Source organism: Salmo trutta, chromosome 23 (assembly GCF_901001165.1).
Source record: "Salmo trutta chromosome 23, fSalTru1.1, whole genome shotgun sequence".
NCBI lineage: Eukaryota > Metazoa > Chordata > Actinopteri > Salmoniformes > Salmonidae > Salmo > Salmo trutta.
This window is the reverse complement of record NC_042979.1, coordinates 39,807,855-39,828,143: the sequence shown is the minus strand read 5'-3', so window position 1 is coordinate 39,828,143 and position 20,289 is coordinate 39,807,855. Positions and strand designations below refer to the sequence as shown.

Below are 20,289 nucleotides of genomic sequence, written 5' to 3'. Positions count from 1 at the left end.
TATACTTCAATACTGTAATTCACAAAATATATTCAAGTGAATCATGTAGGGTAAATAGTGGTATTAGAAATACATTGTATACAGTTTGTTATAGTATGAAAGATAAAATGTACAACGCAGTCATGTTATTGCAGTGTGCCTGGGTAATGGAATTCTTATCACACAGATGGATATTTAAATCAAACGAAAAAGGCACGACTAAATTTCTCAAGTTGACTTTTAAAACAAGCACCACTAAGAAAAGCATTATCAAACAATGGAGTTACACTGAATATCCAACAAACGCTTCACATTGTACAAAATGCACTAAACCACTTTGAAAATGTCAACATGGAACTCTCATGGGGATAGTTGGTCACAGTCTATGAAAAACCTAGGACACAGTCATAATGCATTTCATTGTAAAGTAGTACTGTGTTAAGGCAACTCCCCGTCTCTGAGCTGCTTGAAGAACCCTGTCCAAAGTGTAAAGGTCCCAATACATAGTAATACAGGGGAAATATCTACAGCTGTAGAGCCGGACATGACCACGCAGTTTTTCGAGAGTTCTGTCTTCATTCAGCCACCCTCCCCGTCGTCGTATTTCCTTCAAGAGAGAACCCATGGCAGGGTTGGAACTAACACCAACCGCTGCCTTTGCCCTCTGAACTGGGCCTTTCATACCCTTGTATTCATAGCAGCGTTTCAGTTGGTGAAACCATCTCCAATAGTCTTTCTGAAAGCACGTGGCATGATGTTTGATTATGAGAGCATGTGTCGAGAAAGAAAAGGTAGAAAAACATTAAGACTTCGGTCCATGCATTATCTAACTTGGCTATGGGTTTCAAGTCGGAGCACCCCGTTTACATGGCAGTTGAACACCTAGCCATCGTAGGTTTCACCTCTAGTGGTGTTTTCCTTCCACAGAACCAAGTGAATGCTATGGTCGGGCATGCTGGTGGCGAACACGAGGCCAGAGTCATTTCTCCCATCCAGCCCATTGAGCCAGGAGGTGACTCCCGGCAGGAAGCTGGAGCCTCGTTTGGACTTCCTGTAGGCGGGCAGGGGCCAGCGGCCAGTTATTTTTTCTGTCCTCAGATCCATGACATACAGGAAGTCGGTGTCAAAGAGGAGCGAGAACACCTCACCAAAGCTGAGCAGGGAGAGGTTGGTAGGTTCCTGCGTTTTGATGACCCTGGAAAGAAACACAAGGAGTAACTGATTGTTGGCAGGTAAAGTTCGGTTACATTCTATTGTTGGCAGGTAAAGTTCCGTTACATTCTATGTATGAACGCCCACATAAGTCATTTTGTTTGCAACCACGGATATTGTCATTGATATACTTATTCTGATTGCAGCGGTCTCTAGTTCTTTGTCTTAATAAAACTTGTTCCTGGTTAGTGGCGACTTGCACAGACCTGCTGAGGCCGTCAGCTTCTCATCATGTAAAGATTGACATCTATTGGTCATATTTAAAGGGTAAAATGTATCTACTGCTCCATGAATGGCATTTAAACAAGAGGGAATCAAAATCATTATGTCAAACCCTTAGAGGCCTTTTTTACCACCAGAATAATTGCTACATTTGAATAACTACACACACTACAAAATGTATAATACCACCATACGTGCGTGTGTGTGTGTGTAGAGTGCATGTGCTAGCGCTTGTGTGCACATGTACCTTTGTGTGTCTTTACAGTCCCCGCTGTTCCATAAGGTGTATTTTTACCTCTTAAAAAAAAAATATATATATATATATATATATAATTTTACTACTTGCATCAGTTGCTTGATGTGGAATAGAGTTCCATTTAGTCATGGCTCAATGTGGTACTTTGCACCTCCCATGATCTGTTCTGGACTTGGGGATTGTGAATGTCTTGTGGGGTAGGTATGGGTGTTTGAGCTGTGTGTAAATAGTTTAAAACAGAGCTCGGTGCATTCCGCTTGTTAACACTGACAAAAACAAGTAGTGATGACGTTAATCTCTTCCACTTTGAGCCATGAGGGATTGACATGCATGTCATTAATGTTAGCCCTCCATGTACATTTCAGGGCCAGCCATGCTGCCCGGTTCTGAGCCAATTGTAATTTTCTTAAGTCCCTCTTTGTGACACCTGACCACAGTACGAAAACAGTAGTCCAGGTGTGACAAACTAGGGCCTGTAGGACCTGCTTTGTTGATAGTTAAGGTAGAGCAGCGCTTTATTATGGACAGACTTCTCCCCATCTTAGCTACTGTTGTATCAATATGTTGTTTTGACCATGACAGTTTACAATCCAGGGTTACTCCAAGCAGTTTTAGCAACATCAACTTGCACAATTTCCACATTATTTATTAAAAGATTTACTTAAAGCATTGTATTTGGAACAAATCATACACTAAACCTTAAGTTTTGGAAATATTTAGGACCAATGTATTCCTTGCCACCCCTTCTGAAACTGAATCTCTTTAAGTGTTGGTCATTTCAGTCGCTGTAGTAGCTTACATAGTGTTGAGTCATCTGCATACATAGACACAGGCTTTACTCAGAGCCAGCGGCATGTCGTTAGTAGATTGAAAAAAGTAAGGGGCCTAGACTGCTGCCCTGGGGAATTCCTGATTCTATCTGGATTATGTTGGAGAGGCTTCCATTAAAGAACACCCTCTGTGTTCTGTTAGACAGGTAACTCTTTATCCACAATATAGCAGGGGGTGTAAAGCCAGCAGCAGACTATGAACAACAATGTCAAAAGCCACACTGAAGTCTAACAAAACAGCCCCCCCCGCAATCTTTTTATCATCAATTTCTTTCAGCCAATCATTTGTTTAAGTGCTGTGCTTGTTTAATGTCCTTGCCTATAATCGTGCTCATAGTCTGTCATCAATTTATTTACTGTAAAATAGCCTTGTATCTGGTCAAACACCATTTTTTCCATAAGTTTACTAAGGGTTGGTAACAGGCTGATTGGTTGGCTATTTGAGACAGTAAAAATAGCCGACCACGTAAGCGTTTCCGATCATACCTGGCCTGTCTGAGCATAGAAGATGAAGCGCTAAGTTCTGTTTAATCAGGAAACAAGGCCTGGACAGTTTTTACCTGAGGATATCGAAGCTGGCAAAGTCCCACTGATAGACCCCCAGATCCGAGCTACAGACAATGTAGCGGCCATCAAACTGCAGGCGAGGCTGCAGACACACACCGCGGTCCTCTGACACGGACAGGGTCTTCAAGCACTTGCAGTTGATTTCCCTGCCTATAGGCCAAACCTGTGAAATACATAGAAATGAATAAATATATACACACACAAGTCTGCAGACATAACGCAGTGCTGTGGTCAAATGGAGCTGAGGGGGGACACTGTGTGGGCATCTTAAGTATTACAGTGACAAGACAGAGCACAGCGTCAATCGTTGCGTGAAAGTTGACGAGGCGTTGGATACAAAGAAGCAGAAATTAATGAACCACATTACCTTTATTTCAAATTTATCAGCACTCAACAGGATGTAGTCGCCAGGACAGTGGACCATGGACTCTACTTCACTCTTCTGGAGAATCACCTACACAGGGGAAAAGGTTTGAGTCTTAAGACTCAAGTTTGGCTCCATCTAAACTCAGCAAAAAAAAAAAGTCCCCTGCTTTCTACTGACTTTGAAAAACACCAAAAGAAAGATGCCCAGGGTCCCTGCTCATCTGCGTGAACGTGCCTCAGGCATGCTGCAAGGAGGCATGGGGACTGCAGATGTGGCCATGGCAATACATCGCAATGTCCGTACTGTGAGACGCCTAAGACAGCTCTACAGGGAGACAGGATGGACAGCTGATCGTCCTCACAGTAGCAGACCACGTGTAATAACACTCGCACAGGATCGGTTCATCCGAACATCACACCTGCGGGACAGGTACAGGATAGCAACAACAACTGCCAGAGTTACACCAGGAACGCACAATCCCTCCATCAGTGCTCAGACTGTCCACAATAGGCTGAGAGAGGCTGGACTGACGGCTTGTAGGTCTGTTGTAAGACAGGTCCTCACCAGACATCACCGGCAACAACGTCGCCGATGGGCACAAACCCATCGTCGCTGGACCAGACAGGACTGTCAAAGTGATCTTCACTGACGAGTCGCGGTTTTGTCTCACATGGGGTGATAGTCGGTTTCGCGGTGATCGTAGAAGGTATGAGCGTTACACCAAGCCCTGTACTCTGGAGGGGGATCGATTTGGAGGTGGAGGGTCAGTCATGGTCTGGGGCGGTGTGTCACAGCATCATCGTACTGAGCTTGTTGTCATTGCAGACAATCTCAACGTTGTGCTTTACAGGGAAGACATCCTCCTCCCTCATGTGATGCTCATCCTGACATGACCCTCCAGCATGACAATGCCACCAGCCATGCCATACTACTCGTTCTGTGCGTGATTTCCTGCAAGACAGGAATGTTAGTGTTCTGCCATGGCCAGCGAGAGCCCAGATCTCAATCCCATTGAGCACGTCTGGGACCTGTTGGATCGGAGGGTGAGGGATATTCCCCCCAGAAATGTCAGGGAACTTGCAGGTGCCTTGGTGGAAGAGTGGGGTAACATCTCACAGCAAGAACTGGCAAATCTGGTGCAGTCCATGAGGAGGAAATGCACTGCAGTACTTAATCAGTTGTTGAATCTTATGTTCATAGAAATATTTACACAAGTTTGCTGAAAATAAACAGTTGACAGTGAGAGGAAGTTTGTTGTTGTTGCTGTGTTTAGTTTTCCTATTGAACACTGGGCAGCTTAGTATGGAGCCTTCATCTAGTATTCCTATTGAACACTGGGCAGCTTAGTATGGATCCTTCATCTAGTATTCCTATTGAACACTGGGCAGCTTAGTATGGATCCTTCATCTAGTATTCCTATTGAACACTGGGCAGCTTAGTATGGATCCTTCATCTAGTATTCCTATTGAACACTGGGCAGCTTGCCGTTTTTAGACAATTTACCAGCAGAAAAAGCAGTGTGTGCTAGACAGGGCTTTGCTCAGGAATGCAACACTGTGCAAACTTCTCCTTTCATCCATTTTGCGGATATTTGCACAAGACAATGTGCATGTTTGAGATTGCAATCAGGATTACGCACAACGTTCCCAATCAGTGATCAACAAATCACCTTGCATCCAAAAATTGCTACTTATTATGTGATCAAGATTTGCAATTCTGCACTATTCTGCCCCAGGACCTCAACGGATCCCCCACAAACATGCAGATATAATTTTCTGATTCAAAACCATCTGCAGCCAAGTAGCGATCCTGAATGTAATTCGGGACATATTGGTAGGGTTTACCTTGGTGACCCACTCGGTGTGTCCCGTCAGGGTGTTGAGGCAAGCGCCTGCCGACAGCGCCCACACCTTCACAGAGAAGTCGGCCGAGCCGCTCACCAGTGTGTCCAGATCATCATTGTAGTCCACACTAAACACTGAACGAGCCAAGGAGAGACCTGGCGTTACTACACCAATCCAAAGGGCTATGCAACACATAATTCGTACACTTAGAAGTTATTTTCTCCATGTAACATAAGAAATATAAGGATTGATAGGTGAAGAGACATTTGATGCTAGAATACTGAAAATAGACTGACAATTTCTCTGCAACAGAGGCTACTTGGAGTGGCAGCTCATGCATAAAATCTGTTTATATTTGCCTGTCAATCAAAACCCCACAGATCAGCAGACGTCAGCTGTCTCTAGGAACCACCAGGCACAATATAAGAGTATGGGAGAAAGACTGCAATACTACAACACCCACAAAACATAACTTTTATCAGAAAACTTCAGAATTAAATATTTCTTCACAAGTTGGTTCATATGGACACATTTTGTAAAAACCCAAAGCTTGTTCATTACGCCACTATTATGGAATATCCCTTCATGTCAGGAATTGGACACAGTACGCATGATCTGCAAAACACCTCAAGTCAGCAAATGGGAAGGTTCGAGACGACCCAGGGGTCCCCTGACCTGCACCCGTGTGCCCACGGAACTGCTGGATCTTGGCCCCCGTGCTCCACTCCCAACAGGCGATGGTGTTGTCAAAGGAACCAGTCACCAGCTTCTGCTCATCAAACTTCACCGTGGCACAGGTGTGCGTCTGAATGCCGTAGATGCACTGCCCGGTGCGTACGTCCCACAGTTTGGCAGAAAGGTCATCAGAGCCTTCAAAATAATTGGTGAATTTTACAATAAGGAATTACACACAGAGTGTAACAGCAACATAATTTTATCAGACTACAAAAGATCACTAGCAAACTAGCGATTGTTATATTCCATTTTGCACAAAAAAAACAACACTTAGCACTCAGCTGCTTACACCAAAACCTTCAATTCAACCCAAGAAGCCAAAGAGGACAAAATTAAGAGGCCTGTCTCATCAACATTATGGCAGAAGAAAACTACACCCCAAAATGACCATAAGCCTATAACCTACCTGTGCAGAGAAGGCCATCCTTGTAGTAGAGGGCGTAGACGCGCGCACTGTGCCCGATGAGCGACGACGTCTCAAACGCCTCCTGGTTCTTCAGCTGCATCATGCGCAGCTTGGCTTTGAGGTAGACACCCTTCCAGTGGGACGCATCCTGGATGGAGTCGTCGATGCGCCAGCCCAGGTCCCGACACACGCCCTGCCACACCTCTGTGCACGCGCTGATCACCTGAAAGGATGTCACAGTTCAACCGAAACCACAGAGGACAAAGAAAGCCAAATATAACAGAGGCAAATCTTAGGGGGAAAAGGTACAAAATGTGAAGAGCCAATATCAAAGTGAACCTCAGTAACGGGGTAAAAATATCAGTGTCACGTGTGGGAGACCCTGGCCTTACTCAATTGCTTGCAACAAAATACCCCTTTCATAAACAATGGTGTGGTAATGAAACCACTGGTCTGGTTAGGCATTAGGGCTGTGACGAAACCAGTATCACAATACTTTTTCAATGGGAAAAATGTTCACACGAAGCAGACCAAACTGTTGTTTAAAAACCTGCTGTATGACAAATAGTGTGTGCTATAGCTTGTAAAATAAATGTGAATCTGGATGACAACATGATGTGCATCCAACCTTAGGGCAGTTTTCCTAAAGAAGTTATATCTGCTTCATGTCTTGTTTCCTTGCCACGATACTAATGAGAAGGGCGATACTGGTATGGTCCCGTTCAGTGCTTAATTTGAGACGGATCCTGTCGGAACAGAATCAGGCACCTCTCCGTGTTGGACTGTTTTGTTCCGGAACCTATTTGGCCAGATCCTGTACCTCTGCATGAAAAAAATTATTCACTTTTTCAATGTAAAAATCATAATAAAAGCAACCAAAGTTCATTCGAGTTGCCTCTTTGTTAATTCTCCTGCCCCCACAAAAAAAGTAAAGTAGATTTTCAGCCCGGGCCTAATATTCTACGAGTTCAGGTTGGGCCGTACCGGGTTTATGGTTTGCGCGACATTGTAACCTGTTTGAGACCAACACTAGGCCGTGGCTGTGTGAGAAGCGCACCAGTATCTCACGTAACTAGAATTAGATTAACTTTCTATGATCGCTCTCTCTGCTCTGATAGAGATGAGCCTGCAACTCATCTCTCCAGCGTTGCACTTTATCCTTTATTTCCTCATAGAAGCATAGCTGTGCGAAGGGTTCTGAAGGAAGTGCAGCACTGCTGATAAATTTAAATACATTTGCCAAAATTATAGAATTACTGCTGTCTGTTAATGAATTCCCTCAGAATAGCCTATTACACCATTAGAATGCCTATAATTTAGCCACAGAGGATCAATAGCTTATTTATTTTTTAAAACCTTGGTGTAGCCCAATAACAAGGAATAGCCTTGAGTCGGGAACGCGTGGCAAATCTGTCGGTGAAAAAACATCATGCAGACAAAACAGGCCTTTCGCAATATTTCAAATAAAATGTAGGGAAAACACCGGTTGGAAAGCTAATGGCTTTCCAATGGTGTAGTAGGCTATTCGGAATTATTTCATTAACAGACAGCAGTAATTCTACAATTTTAGCAAATGTATTTCAATTTATCAGGGGTGCTGCACTTCCTTCAGAACCCTTCGCGCTTCTATAAGGAAATAAATGAGGTGCAACGTTGGAGAGATGAGTTGCAGGCTCAACTATCAACAGAGGTGGAGAGATCATAGAACGTTTAGCTAATTCTAGTTATGTGAGAGATACTGGTGCAATTCTCACACAGCCACGCGTTGGTCTCAAACTGGTTACCATGTTGCCCAAACCATAAACTCATGCCGGCCCAATCCGGATCAACTCTTAGAATCTTAGGCCCGGGCTGAAAATACTTGTACAATGTTGTTTTTTTGCATTTATGAAAGGCCACATTTTTCAAGGACCCTAGGCTACTAAAAATGTTCCGCATGTGTTCAACTTATTTAAGTGCCTCCACTGTACTGCTCTGTCACTACGCAAATGCCATCATGATATTTACAATAAAATTGTGTTCCGGCACCTCAGAACTCCCCAGGTCACCCACCGCTCGTGTTCACTTTTTGTTCCAGCATCTCCCGATTTACAAATTAACCACTGGTCCTGCTTCTATTATACACCCACCAAGAGCTGCTAGAACCATGCTGGAAAGGTGAAAGTGAACAGAAAACAACCAAGCCAGCACAGTACGGTTCAGCACACAGCCCTTGATCACTCTGTTCCATTACACATAAAAGTCAACGGACGAAGGAGTCTTCTGTAGGGGGAAGTTTTGTGAAGAGCGTGGCACTTGGTCTGAACATGAACATATTTTTGCTTGTAGTACGGTTTTGGAAAAATAAAGACCTTATCTTTAATATCATTGAGAAAACATTTTCAAAGAACCAAAAGGTTCAATTGAAACACCTTTGTAGGGTTAGGGTTCCCACACAGACTAATATTTCCATGTTACTGCGCTTGTTTACAGAAAACAGACTGAAGACAATGGACTACCTGTGCTAATTAGCTATCTGCGTCTCCGAACACAGGAGAGTAAATGGAAGAAAGATGCCACAAACGTGTTTTCAATTAAAAATACTGTTGGATGCAACTGCATGAAAACAGTTTAGAGTAAGTGTGTATTTTGCATTTGTGAAATTATTTAATGATATGAATGAATGTAGAGGGATTTATATATCTAGAACCATACCGCAATTGAGAACAGATTCACATTTGATTAAGTATTTGGCTGTTCTAGCTTCAAGAGCCAATTCATTCATTAAACTGAACATGTAAAGTCCTTGGACTAAGGAGTAACGTTAGGCTCCTTTAGTCCAATATTGGGCTAGACAGCACGATGGTGTGAAAAGAATATAACATGAATTCCGAACTTGGTTCTATCTACTGCTTACACACCAGAGAGCCAACCATCATGACAGAGCCTGACCTTGTTCCACTGCTTGCACACCAGGCAGCAGGTAAGCAGGGTCTGCGGGTCCAGCCACCGCAACAGGTAGAAAGTGAGCTCCAGGGGCAACAGGCGCAGGAAGTCCCTCTTAAGGAGCGCCTCCAGCCCATTGGACAGGTGCCGGAGCTGGACAGCATTACTCAGCGAGATGAGCTGGTCCAGGGACTGGTTGCGCTGCTGGTCACTAAGCGAGAGGAAAGAGGCGGAGACTGACTCCAGCCACCCCTCAAAGACCGCCTTCTCCATGGGCACATGAGAACGTCGACCTGCGGTTTCAGGGTGGAGTAATGCTAATTAACTACATAACATTATCTACTTAAAATTACCTTTGCCAGTTTGGAAAACACTACCAGTAAACGTCTACTTCCAAATCATTTACTTAAGCCTAGTTTGATTAATGTTTACGGCGAAATGAGTTCTCAGCTAACGTTAGATACAAGACTGCTTGTTGTTGTTGTATTGAGTAGAAAAGCTAATGTTCTAAGTAAAGTTATCTAGCCAGTTAGCTATTACTTTAAACGGGCAACGGTAAGAATTCAAGGAATGTAAACTAGGTATCTGCAAAGCTAGCTAGTAACGTTAGTGTACAAAGCTAGCAACTTGGCTAAGTACCTTACCACTGAAACTAACTTAAGTGATATATACCTTGCTAGTTGGTAAATAGTACAATACAAAAGCTAGCAAAACGTACCATTTCCCGTAGAACCCGTATCGGTGGGAGGTATTATGCTAGCTAGCTCACAAGCTAGCTAGCCAATGCGGACACGAAAAACTTATTCTTGGACTGTCATTCTACAAAACAAAAACTCTTACAATAGAACACGTAGTCAGAAAAGTCAACTTAGCAAATGTCAAAAACTCGTTTATCAGTTGAAGAAAACAAAAACGTTAGTTAGCTTTACTGGCTAGCTGCATTACGTTAGCTAGCTGGAATGAGGGAACCTGCTTATTTCCGAAGATTGTAAATTAAAGGTTAGGTAATGCTAAGCAGTACACGCACCAAAGACCTTGCATAGAGATACTTCTTACCTAAACGTAGATTAATACTTTTACAACGTTAGCTAGTCAGGTCCAATCTAGCTGGATACATCCCTCTTTTTGCAAACTACTATTTCTGTAAACCTCTTTCCGGCTACTTAGCTATGTTGTTCCGGGTCAATCTCTTTCACCTTTGTCAAAATATTAAACTTCACTCAGATGGTGAATAAATGGCTAGTGCTATTCGGAATCCTTGGGACGTATGGCAAGGACCGTGGATAAATGACAATATCAAAGAAAGAACAGTATGACGATTGAAGCAATTTGTCTCCAACAGAAATCCCCGATCACACCTGTAGGCGATGTCATGGCTAGCTAAAACTCATGCTCAGAAACACTTAATATTATCCGTCGTCTCGTGCTGAACTGCGCATATGCAAGCTCTCAAATCAAATGCACTCCTTTGATATAAAGTTGTTTTCGACAAAAACGTGTCAGTTTGTCACTTTCAGGAGATTGGATTTAAAAAAAAAACATGTTCAACTACTTATGACATTTGCTTGAATTTAGGCTGGATCTTTAGATTGAGAAAATGAACTTCTAATTAAGAACGTTTCACTTATGTCATTGACTACTCAAACCCCGGCCTGGTCTTTTCGCAAGCGTTCCCGGGATGTTGCGCCTCAGTTTGAAAACTGACCACAGTTCAACACAGGCCTTAACCGGGTGCTATTAAGGACGCGCTTTCCCGCAAGTTGGTGGCAGAACACGAAGAAGTTCTTACAGAACGCAAGCAAAAAAAGCCTCTATTTACATGTTGCTTATGAGTGCATTTCACACTACTTTTGGATTCTAATTTTAAGGCTCGTATGAAAGCTTAATATAATGTTTGTCACTATGGCAAAGCAACTGTATTATAAGAACTTCAACCAGTAAAATGGTTATTTGGTTAGCTTTTGCAACAGACTGTCAACGAGTGTAATGAACTGCTGCATCCAAAGTAGTTATTTAGCAAAGATCACAACCAAATATAATCTTAGACTGGTCAAGCAACAAAAACATCACTAAGTATGAGAACCCAAAACATTATGTTTAGAAGTATTAACGTAAATCTAGGTTACAGATGTCTTACTGCAGCCAAGAGTCGCACGCATCTGTGCATGATTTAAGGACGTCTTGTACTGGAAAGAGGTCACAATGGGTGGGTCTCCCATAGACACCAATACAGCTGGGTATGGTCTTAGTTAATTGAATTTCATTGAAAACATTTGAACCAACAAGGGAGAAGGCACCCACCTGTAAGGCATCAACCCACAAAGAAGATTAATGGAGGATTTCAATAAAGTGATCGCATACTGACATGAACAAGATGTTCAACTAAACCGAAAAGTATTGTTTTATTTATAAAGTTGCTTAACTTGAATTCAGAATTATCCACTGTGCTGCTAATAAGTGAAAACAACCTAATTGAACCGGGGGGAAATGAATCGCTTCCGTCTCTAATTTACCCTTATGATTGTGGATTCACAGGATACAATACTGCCACCTTAACTAGAAGGACGGAAAAGCAGCAAGTCTAATTATGAAGAGAAAAAAAGTGTGCTTTCCACCCGCTATGATAGGATCAACAGCTGATCATTGGAAGGCTTAGTTCTGCTCACTATATATTTTTACACTTCAGCCAAATATCTATTAACACATGATAAATCCAATGTTAACTGGTTTGTCCTGACAATTCTATCATGTGGCACCTGACAATTTTAATTTTTTTACAATTTCCCCTGGATTCCCAAGTTGGTAAGAACACTACATTGCCTAAAGTATGTGGACAACCCTTCAAATTAGTGGAGTCGACTATTTCAGCCACAGCTGTTACTGACAGGTGTATACAAATCAAATTAAAAAGAGCACACAGCCATGCAATCTCCATAAACAAACATTGTCCTTACGAAAGAGCTCAGTGACTCAATGTGCCCCCGTCATAGGAAGCCACTGTTCCAACAAGGGTCAACTGTAAGTGCTGTTATTGTGAGGTGGAGACAACGGCTCAATAACGGAGCAACAACAGCTCAGCCGTGAAGTGGTAGGCACACAAACTCACAGAATGGAACCGCTGAGTGCTTAAGAGCATAAAAATCGTGTCCTCGATTGCAACACTCAATACAGAGTTCCAAACTGCCTCTGGAAGCAACGTCAACAAAATAACTGTTTGGTTGGGAGCTTCATGAAATGGGTTTCCATGGCCGAGCAGTCGGACACAAGCCAAAGATCACCATGCGCAAAGCCAAGTGTGAGCTGGAGTTGGTGTAAAGCTCACCGCCATTGGACTCTGGAGCAGTGGAAACGCGTTCTCTGGAGTGATGAATCACGCTTCACCATCTGGCAGTCCGACAGACGAATTTGGCTTTGGCGGATGCCAGGAGAACGCTACCTGCCAGAATGCAATAGTGCCAACTGTAAAGTTCGGTGGAGGAGGAATAATGGTCTGGGGCTGTTTTTCATGGTTCGGGCTAGGCCTCTTCGTTCCAGTGAAGGGAATTCTTAACGCTACAGCATACAATGACATTCCAGATGATTCTGTGCTTCCAACTTTGACAACAATTCAGGGAAGGCACCTTCCTGTTTCAGCAAGACAATGCCCCTGTGTACAAAGTGAGGTCCATACAGAAATGGTTTGTCAAGATTGGTGTGGAAGAACTTGACTGACCTGCACAGAGCCTTGACCTCAACCCCATCGAACACCTTTTGGATGAATTGGAACGCCGACTGCAAGCCAGGCCTAATTGCCCAACATCAACTCCATATTAATGGCCATGATTCTGGAATGAGATGTTTGACAAGCAGGTGTCCACATAAACTTTTGGCAATGTCGTGTCTGGCTGACCAATTTAACTTCACTAAACACAAAATACTACTTATTACAAGACTGGTGGTGCCACTGACAGTGAAGAAAGTACAAACCTGGCTGGAATGGAATAAATGGACAGCTGTCAAACAAACATATGGAAACCTCTTGACTCTGTTCAATTTATTTCATTCCAGCCATTGCAATGAGCCCGTTCTCCTAAAGCTCCTTCCATCCGCCTCTACTGCACCATCACCTGAATAGGTGTCACCAAGCTGTCCTGTCTGATAGACAAACTGCAAAGTTATGATATTTGTATGTGTTTTAATGATCTTTACACAATAGGAAAAAATTATATTAAACAGACAATTCAGCAAACTGTCAGAAATAATGGGCTCATTAACATAAACCCTGGATCTCCAAGCATTACCGCAGGCACACACCTCAATTCCTAAACAGCTAACCTTAATTCCTAAAGATTCTGTAAACCCCAAAAATAAAAGATAAGCTTTGTAGTTTAGCTGAACAGAAATGAAACACAAGTCAAATAGGCTCTCCCCAATGTGAGCAGGCCTCAAAGTAAGAGCAAACTAGGATGAGAAAATAAGGGCTCTGGGTTGTGAGGAGCAAATTTACTTGTGCCTGGGTTGTGAAATGTAATATGACAGCTGAGGCAATCCAGAAACTCACCCCAGAACTTTTCACCCTGCTGAATACATCCCCTGTTGTTCCTGATGTCTGAAAGCAGGAAGTTGCCCCACTGTGAATGATAGAGATTATATCACTGAGTCTACATCACAGCAGCATTAAGGCAAGCACTCCTGTCTCTACCGCATTTCTCCTTTTCTACTTCTGAAAGTGCGGTCAGAAGATTTGTTCGACTGATCGTGTGGCACTGCCACACCATTACAGCTATGGTTTTTGTAGTGTCTTATGTCAGAAAAGCCCTTTCCACATCTCTTGCAATAATAAGGCCTAACTCCGGTGTGGACCTGCATGTGGGCTTTGACGTTGTTGGCTTGGCCGAAACCTCTCCCGCAGACGTCACATTTGAATGGCTTCTCTCCCGTGTGGACTCGCTCATGCCTTTTGAGATTGGTGTTGACTGCAAATGTCTTGTCACAATAACTGCATTTGAAGGGCTTTTCACCTGTATGGATTCGCTCATGTCCTTCTAGAGCTTGCCTAAGAACAAATTTCTTTTCACAGTATTTACAAGCGTAGGGCTTCACTCCACTGTGAAGTCTCATGTGATAGTCAAAAGTATGTTTATAGGCAAAGGTCTTTCCACAAATGGAACAAGAGTATTGCTTTTGTCCCGTGTGAATTCGTTGGTGGTTTTTCAGAGTTAGCATGGAGCTGAAGCCATTCAAACACACGTCGCAACTGAATGGCTTTGTTGAGGTTCCCGGTCTCTTGGTGGTTCGCTCTCTCGTTCTCTCTTTTATCTCTCGTTCTTTCTGCTTCTCTCCTTCAGCTGTGTGCCATTTTAGATGGTGTCGTCTCATTAGAAAATTGTACGTAAAAGTCTTTCCACATAGGTCACACATAAATGGTTTGGTTGCCCCATGACGATGCATGTGAGCTTTTAAGAGGGTGGACTGAAGGTAGCTTTTCCCACACACTTTACATTTGTATGGTCTCTCCCCTGTGTGAAGCACTTGGTGTCTCACAAGGTTTCCTTTATGGCCGAAAGCAGCTCCACATGTCTCGCATGTAAATGGCTTCTGCCCTGTATGGATTACCTTGTGCTTTTCAAGGCTGGATTTAGTTATAAAGCGCTTACCACACTCTGAGCATGAATGCGGACGTTCACCTGTATGTGTTCGCATATGATAACTCAGGCCACCACTCTGTGTGTAACTCTTTCCACATACAGAACAGCTGTATGGTTTTTCACCGGTGTGGATTCTCTCGTGCTCGATAAGCAGTTTCCTTTTTGTAAAACCCTTTCCACAAGTCAGGCACTTGAACGGTCTCTCCACTGCATGAACAAGCTGATGTCGTTTCAGATCTTTTTTGGTAAAGAATGTATTTCCACAGATTTTGCAACTGAACGTTTTTTCTCTGTGATGCAACATGTGATGTTCGAGCTGCTTAGACATTGTGAATGTTTTGCCACATTGACCACAAGCGAATGGCCTCTCTCCTGTGTGAATTAGCTTGTGACGTACCAGCAAGCGATTCCGGCTGAAGGTCTTGTCACAATCATCACACTTGAAGGGTTTTGTGTGAGTTAGCGTGTGAGATTCCAGTGACCCTTCCCTGCTGAAGGTCTTTTCACAAACATCACACTTGAAGGGTCTTGTGTGAGTTAGCTTGTGTTGTATTAGCCGTTTGTTCTGGCTGAAGGTCTTCTCACAAATATCACACTTGAAGCGTTTGGTTTCTTTGGATCGTGTCCTTTTAGTAGTATTGATGTTTTTCTGTCTTTCATGGCTGTCTCTCCCATTGTCCCCTGGCAGAGCAGCTCTCATATGCTCAACGTTGGATTCAGTGTCTCTTGGGGAGGGGTCTGTATTCAGTCCATCTGTGTCTCCCAGAGAGGAGTCATTCTCCAATGAAGATGTCTCTGTGAGTTTACTGCAAAAATTTGCTGGACCTAAAGATGAAAGGAATATGAGTAACATACATATTAGCCTATAGATCTCCTGTTTGTGTAGCATGAGGCATCTTGATGTACAAATAAACCAGCTGAATAGGACACTTGTCTAATTTAGTTAGTCAAATAAGTCTACCAATATATGGCAATTAGGGTTGGGCGATATTAAAATCGTATCAGATATCGAAGATGATTGACAGCCATCGTCGATGGCGACGACATTGTGATATGACAGATGATGTATAGCCTATTTCAACTTGACTGGCACCACGCAGTAATGAGCTGACCGGGTTGCCCACAGCAGGACCATGCCAAGTAGCCTATTATTTTGCTATAGACTGCATAACATATTTCAATAACTATGTTATAAACAATTTACAGAATGTAGACATAGCTAAGATTTAATCAAAGCAGAGCTAACGGTGCAGCAAAAAATATTTTTTTCTATCTCGATGATCTGGGCCATGTAGCCCAATCCGATTACATTTTTATCTATTTTATAGCGGACACTCGTGTCTAATTGTTTTTAAAGCCAAATTGTATATTTTCTGTCCATATGATATGAATACGACTTCAGTTTCTCTCACTACACTACTTCATGATCAAACCATGAATTTATCTGACGGTCTTCTAGGCTCTGTTTTTGAATAACCCAAAAACATGATAGGCCTAAGGTAATAATGAGAGCGGTAGAACAAACAATAGGAAAATAGATACATCTTACAATAGTTTGAACAAACCTTACAGTTGACCAAAGCTTAGTCTACTTTAAAAGAAGCACATGCATCCCCCTCCTTGCCTTTGGGAACCAAATGCCAAATCCTACTAATTAAAATAACCTATCAAAAGCTATGCAGAGTATTTTCCAAATAAACAATTATGTTATGTCCTAAAGTATCCGTTTTCAAACGAGAACTGAAAGTCTGTCTATATGCGACTCTTTATCACAGCTTTATTTTGAATGACAAATATTAGAGGCAACAAGTGAAATTGAGCAAACAATATCAAAATGGAAAAATTGAATGAGAACTTACAGCTGAGCAAAGCTTCTGAAATAAATTGTGTAGGCCCTTTTCAATGATAACAGGAGTATAGAAGCCTAGGCCTAATAAGAGGAAGATTGTGCAAAAATGTGAATCATGTGAATCATTGAATGATTATCCAGTTCTGGGGACAGCAGAGTTGCAGCAGGGCTCTGATTCAGAGGGGTTGTGTTAAATGTGGAAGACATTTCAGTTGTTCAATTGACTAGGTATCCACCTTTCCCCCTTGGTGATTTAAAAGGCGCTATATGGTCAATCCGTTATCTGTATTGATGTGCAGCATTTACAGTGATATGGCCTCTGCAGAAGCCAGGGCATTCATACTTCTTGCTCTTCCCCAGCGCAGAGCTGTTGTGAAGGAAGTTGTCAAGGAAGTGAGTGTGTTTATACAGGACCTCCCGCCCTCACCTACTGTCAACCGGAGCTATATAGAGCCCTCCGAATTTACAAAACATTACAGGCGCCCAGCGATGCGGTACAGAGCTCAATTTGGCCGCTGCGTGCCCCCGGGGGTTGCGAAATTACGTCCCACCATCCAGGGCGCCTCCGACCACATTTCGGATCAAGCATAAATTGCATTTTACAACACTTGACAATATGCACAACCAGCGAGGCTCCTCCTCGGCTGTCACTTGCATTATCGCGCGCACACACGTTTTACGTGCCACAGTTCCAACAGAGGAATAGGTTGTCTACAAAATATATTTTGTCGTGATTCATGTTTTATGGGTACTTCATCACGATAAGACAAAGGTTGACATCGCCCAACCCTAATGCAATATACATTTTTACATGAGCGTTAAAATAAGCATATTTTTACCAGGCTGTGTATTGTTTTCAAACAACTGGGTCATCTGCGCGACCTTGGTCTTCAGTTTCACGTTCTCATTTTGTAAACTCGAGGAAGCCACTAGGAATAGTTGGTAGATTTTACGAATAGCCTCTCCCGTCACCAGATGCATAATTGTGCAAAGCTGTGTAAAGAATAGGGGGGAAAACACGTTACCTAAGTAGCCAGTTTGCCATACGTGCTACAGCAAAGATGTGAAACCAATAAGTAAGCAAGCTAGCTAACGTTCGCCAACAAGCTTAGCTGAGGACTAGCAGTAAGTAGTTAACTTGCTACGTTAGCTAGCTTGATAAGCAAATTGCATGAAGCTAACGTGGCTAGCTTACTTTGCCAATTGCATTAGAGATGTAAGGGATATCTACCTACTAGACAACGTATCGCAGCTAACGTTAGCTAAAGTTGCACCAACATTTACTGGTAACTAACGTTAGCCTGTGCAACTCCGTACTCACCTCTCTTTCCGGATTGTACGAGTTTGGCACGACGCGCAAAAATTGACAAATTTCTGTAATTGCCGTCTCGACGACAACGGCCATAATCGATGTTGTTTCTGACTGAAACATATTGTAAGATGTAGCCATTTTGCCCTCAGACTCATTCACATAGAATAATAACCAAGCTAACTATATACTGTAGCTACCTAGCATTCTGCCAGCAATGTGAAGCTAGTCAGATATGGTCATGTCTCCGCCCTAACAGAGTTGTTGTCCCAAAGGCAGGAAGGAAGGGTTTTGTCTAGAAGGATACAGCTTTTGTCCAAATTGACTTTACGTAGCATGTTAGAACGTACACAGCAGATAAGGAGAATTAGGTTAGGATTAGCTAAAATGCACATAAAAATGTGACGTTAAATTAACAAACTGTTTCCATTCTAGACAAGACCGGAAAACATGCGTTCTTCTTCTTCGGTATTTTGGCGTTCTCTAAACATATAGTATGTTAGAGCTGCATGCCGCCACCAACTGTGTGGGCTGTGTCCGCCTACTGTCCTGGAGTGTGAATTCATTTCACTTTGTGACAGAAAAGGGATAGGGAAAAGGGAATACAAAAATTATAATAATTTGGAGGGTGCTTTGTATTTGTCCTGTTTTTATGTGTATGTGAATAACTCAGGTCGGAGAGTTTGGTAAAGTTCAAATATAATCCTTTACTCAGGTATAACATGTTACAGGTCATGACGTCCCAATCAAATAAAATTTTATTTGTCACATACACATGGTTAGCAGATGTTAATCAGAGTGTAGGGAAATGCTTGTGCTTCTAGTTCCGACCATGCAGTAATATCTAACAAGTAATCTCACCTAACAATTTCACAACAACTACCTTATACACACAAGTGTAAAGGAATGAATAAGAATATGTACATAAATATATATGAATGAGCGATGGCCGAACGGCATAAGCAAGATGCAGTAGATGGTATAGAGTACAGTATATACATATGAGATGAGTAATGTAGGGTATGTAAATATTATATAAAGTGGCATTGTTTAAAGTGGCTAGTGATACATTTATTACATCAATTTTTCCTTATTAAAGTGTCTAGAGATGAGTCCGTATGTTGGCAGCAGCCACTCAATGTTAGTGATGGCTGTTTAACAGTCTGATGGCCTTGAGATAGAAGCTGTTTTTCAGTCTCTCGGTCCCCGCTTTGATGCACCTGTACTGACCTCGCCTTCTGGATGATAGCGGGCTGAACAGGCAGTGGCTCGGGTGGTTGTTGTCCTTGATGATCTTTTTGGCCTTCCTGTGACATTGGGTGCTGTAGGTGTCCTGGAGGGCAGGTAGTTTGCCCCCGGTGATGCGTTGTGCAGACCTCACTACCCTCTGGAGAGCCTTACGGTTGTGGGCGGAGCAGTTGCCGTACCAGGCGGTGATACAGCCCGACAGGATGCTCTCGATTGTGCATCTGTAAAAGTTTGTGAGTGTTTTTGGTGACAAGCCGAATTTCTTCAGCCTCCTGAGGTTGAAGAGGCGCTGCTGTGTCTTCTTCACCACGCTGTCTGTGTGGGTGGATCATTTCAGTTTGTCCGTGATGTGTACGCCGAGGAACTAAAACTTTCCACCTTCTCCACTACTGTCCCGTCGATGTGGATAGGGGGCTGCTCCCTCTGCTGTTTCCTGAAGTCCACGATCATCTCCTTTCAATCAGACACTCATAATGCACCTGTTTATATATCCTAGATAGGTGCCCCACTAGCACCATCTCTGGGTTGGCATTATGCCCATTATCCTAACAACACACAAGTGTGTAATGAAAATGTGTTCCTTGCATATCCCAAATCCCAATGAGACACCTGCAGGGAGTGGGATCACGACCAGGGTCATCATTGCCCATCGCCCCTGGAGCAATTGTGGTTGTGGATTGCTCAAGGGCACAGAGACAGATTTTTTTTTTCTCTCAACTTGTCCGTCCCTGGAATTCAAACCACAACCTTTCAGTCACTGGCCTAATGCTCTAACCTCAAGGTTACCTGCCACCCTTAAATTGCCCTACACTATTAAAACTTCAACACTATTCCACTACCTTCGCCCCATCTCAGTAGCGGATTTAGGTATGGACGACATGGGCAGCTGCTATGGGCGGCATCTTGCCGGGGC

General features: G+C 43.0%; 1 protein-coding gene across 8 annotated transcripts; it reads right to left on the bottom strand.

Moving 5' to 3' along the window:
• On the bottom strand, nucleotides 1-18,616 carry LOC115160036 (F-box/WD repeat-containing protein 2). Of its 8 annotated transcripts, none has more exons than XM_029710282.1 (9): nucleotides 10,400-11,445; nucleotides 10,062-10,178; nucleotides 9,350-9,636; nucleotides 6,419-6,641; nucleotides 5,953-6,147; nucleotides 5,278-5,411; nucleotides 3,434-3,520; nucleotides 3,060-3,229; nucleotides 1-1,174 (listed from the first exon to the last, which is right to left on the bottom strand). In XM_029710282.1, exons 3-9 carry the CDS (start codon nucleotides 9,614-9,616, stop codon nucleotides 862-864), a joined length of 1,389 nt encoding a protein of 462 aa, XP_029566142.1. In that variant the 5' UTR covers nucleotides 9,617-9,636; nucleotides 10,062-10,178; nucleotides 10,400-11,445; the 3' UTR covers nucleotides 1-861. The 8 variants fall into 8 exon arrangements, 6 of the variants coding, with proteins under 6 accessions (XP_029566142.1, XP_029566143.1, XP_029566140.1 ...); XM_029710283.1 differs by having other exon boundaries at nucleotides 10,062-10,162; XM_029710280.1 differs by lacking the exons at nucleotides 10,062-10,178; nucleotides 10,400-11,445 and adding an exon at nucleotides 11,481-11,496.
• Between the last annotated feature and the right edge of the window lie 1,673 nt (nucleotides 18,617-20,289).

What these genes read in the sequence shown, in the direction of transcription:
- LOC115160036 (XM_029710279.1), bottom strand. Translation starts at nt 17,800, where the DNA reads ATGCATCTGGTGACGGGAGAGGCTATTCGTAAAATCTACCAACTATTC. An exon ending in TGAAAACAATACACAGCCTG is followed by an intron (nt 15,796 to 17,658) that starts GTAAAAATATGC and finishes TTTCATCTTTAG; the next exon opens with GTCCAGCAAATTTTTGCAGT.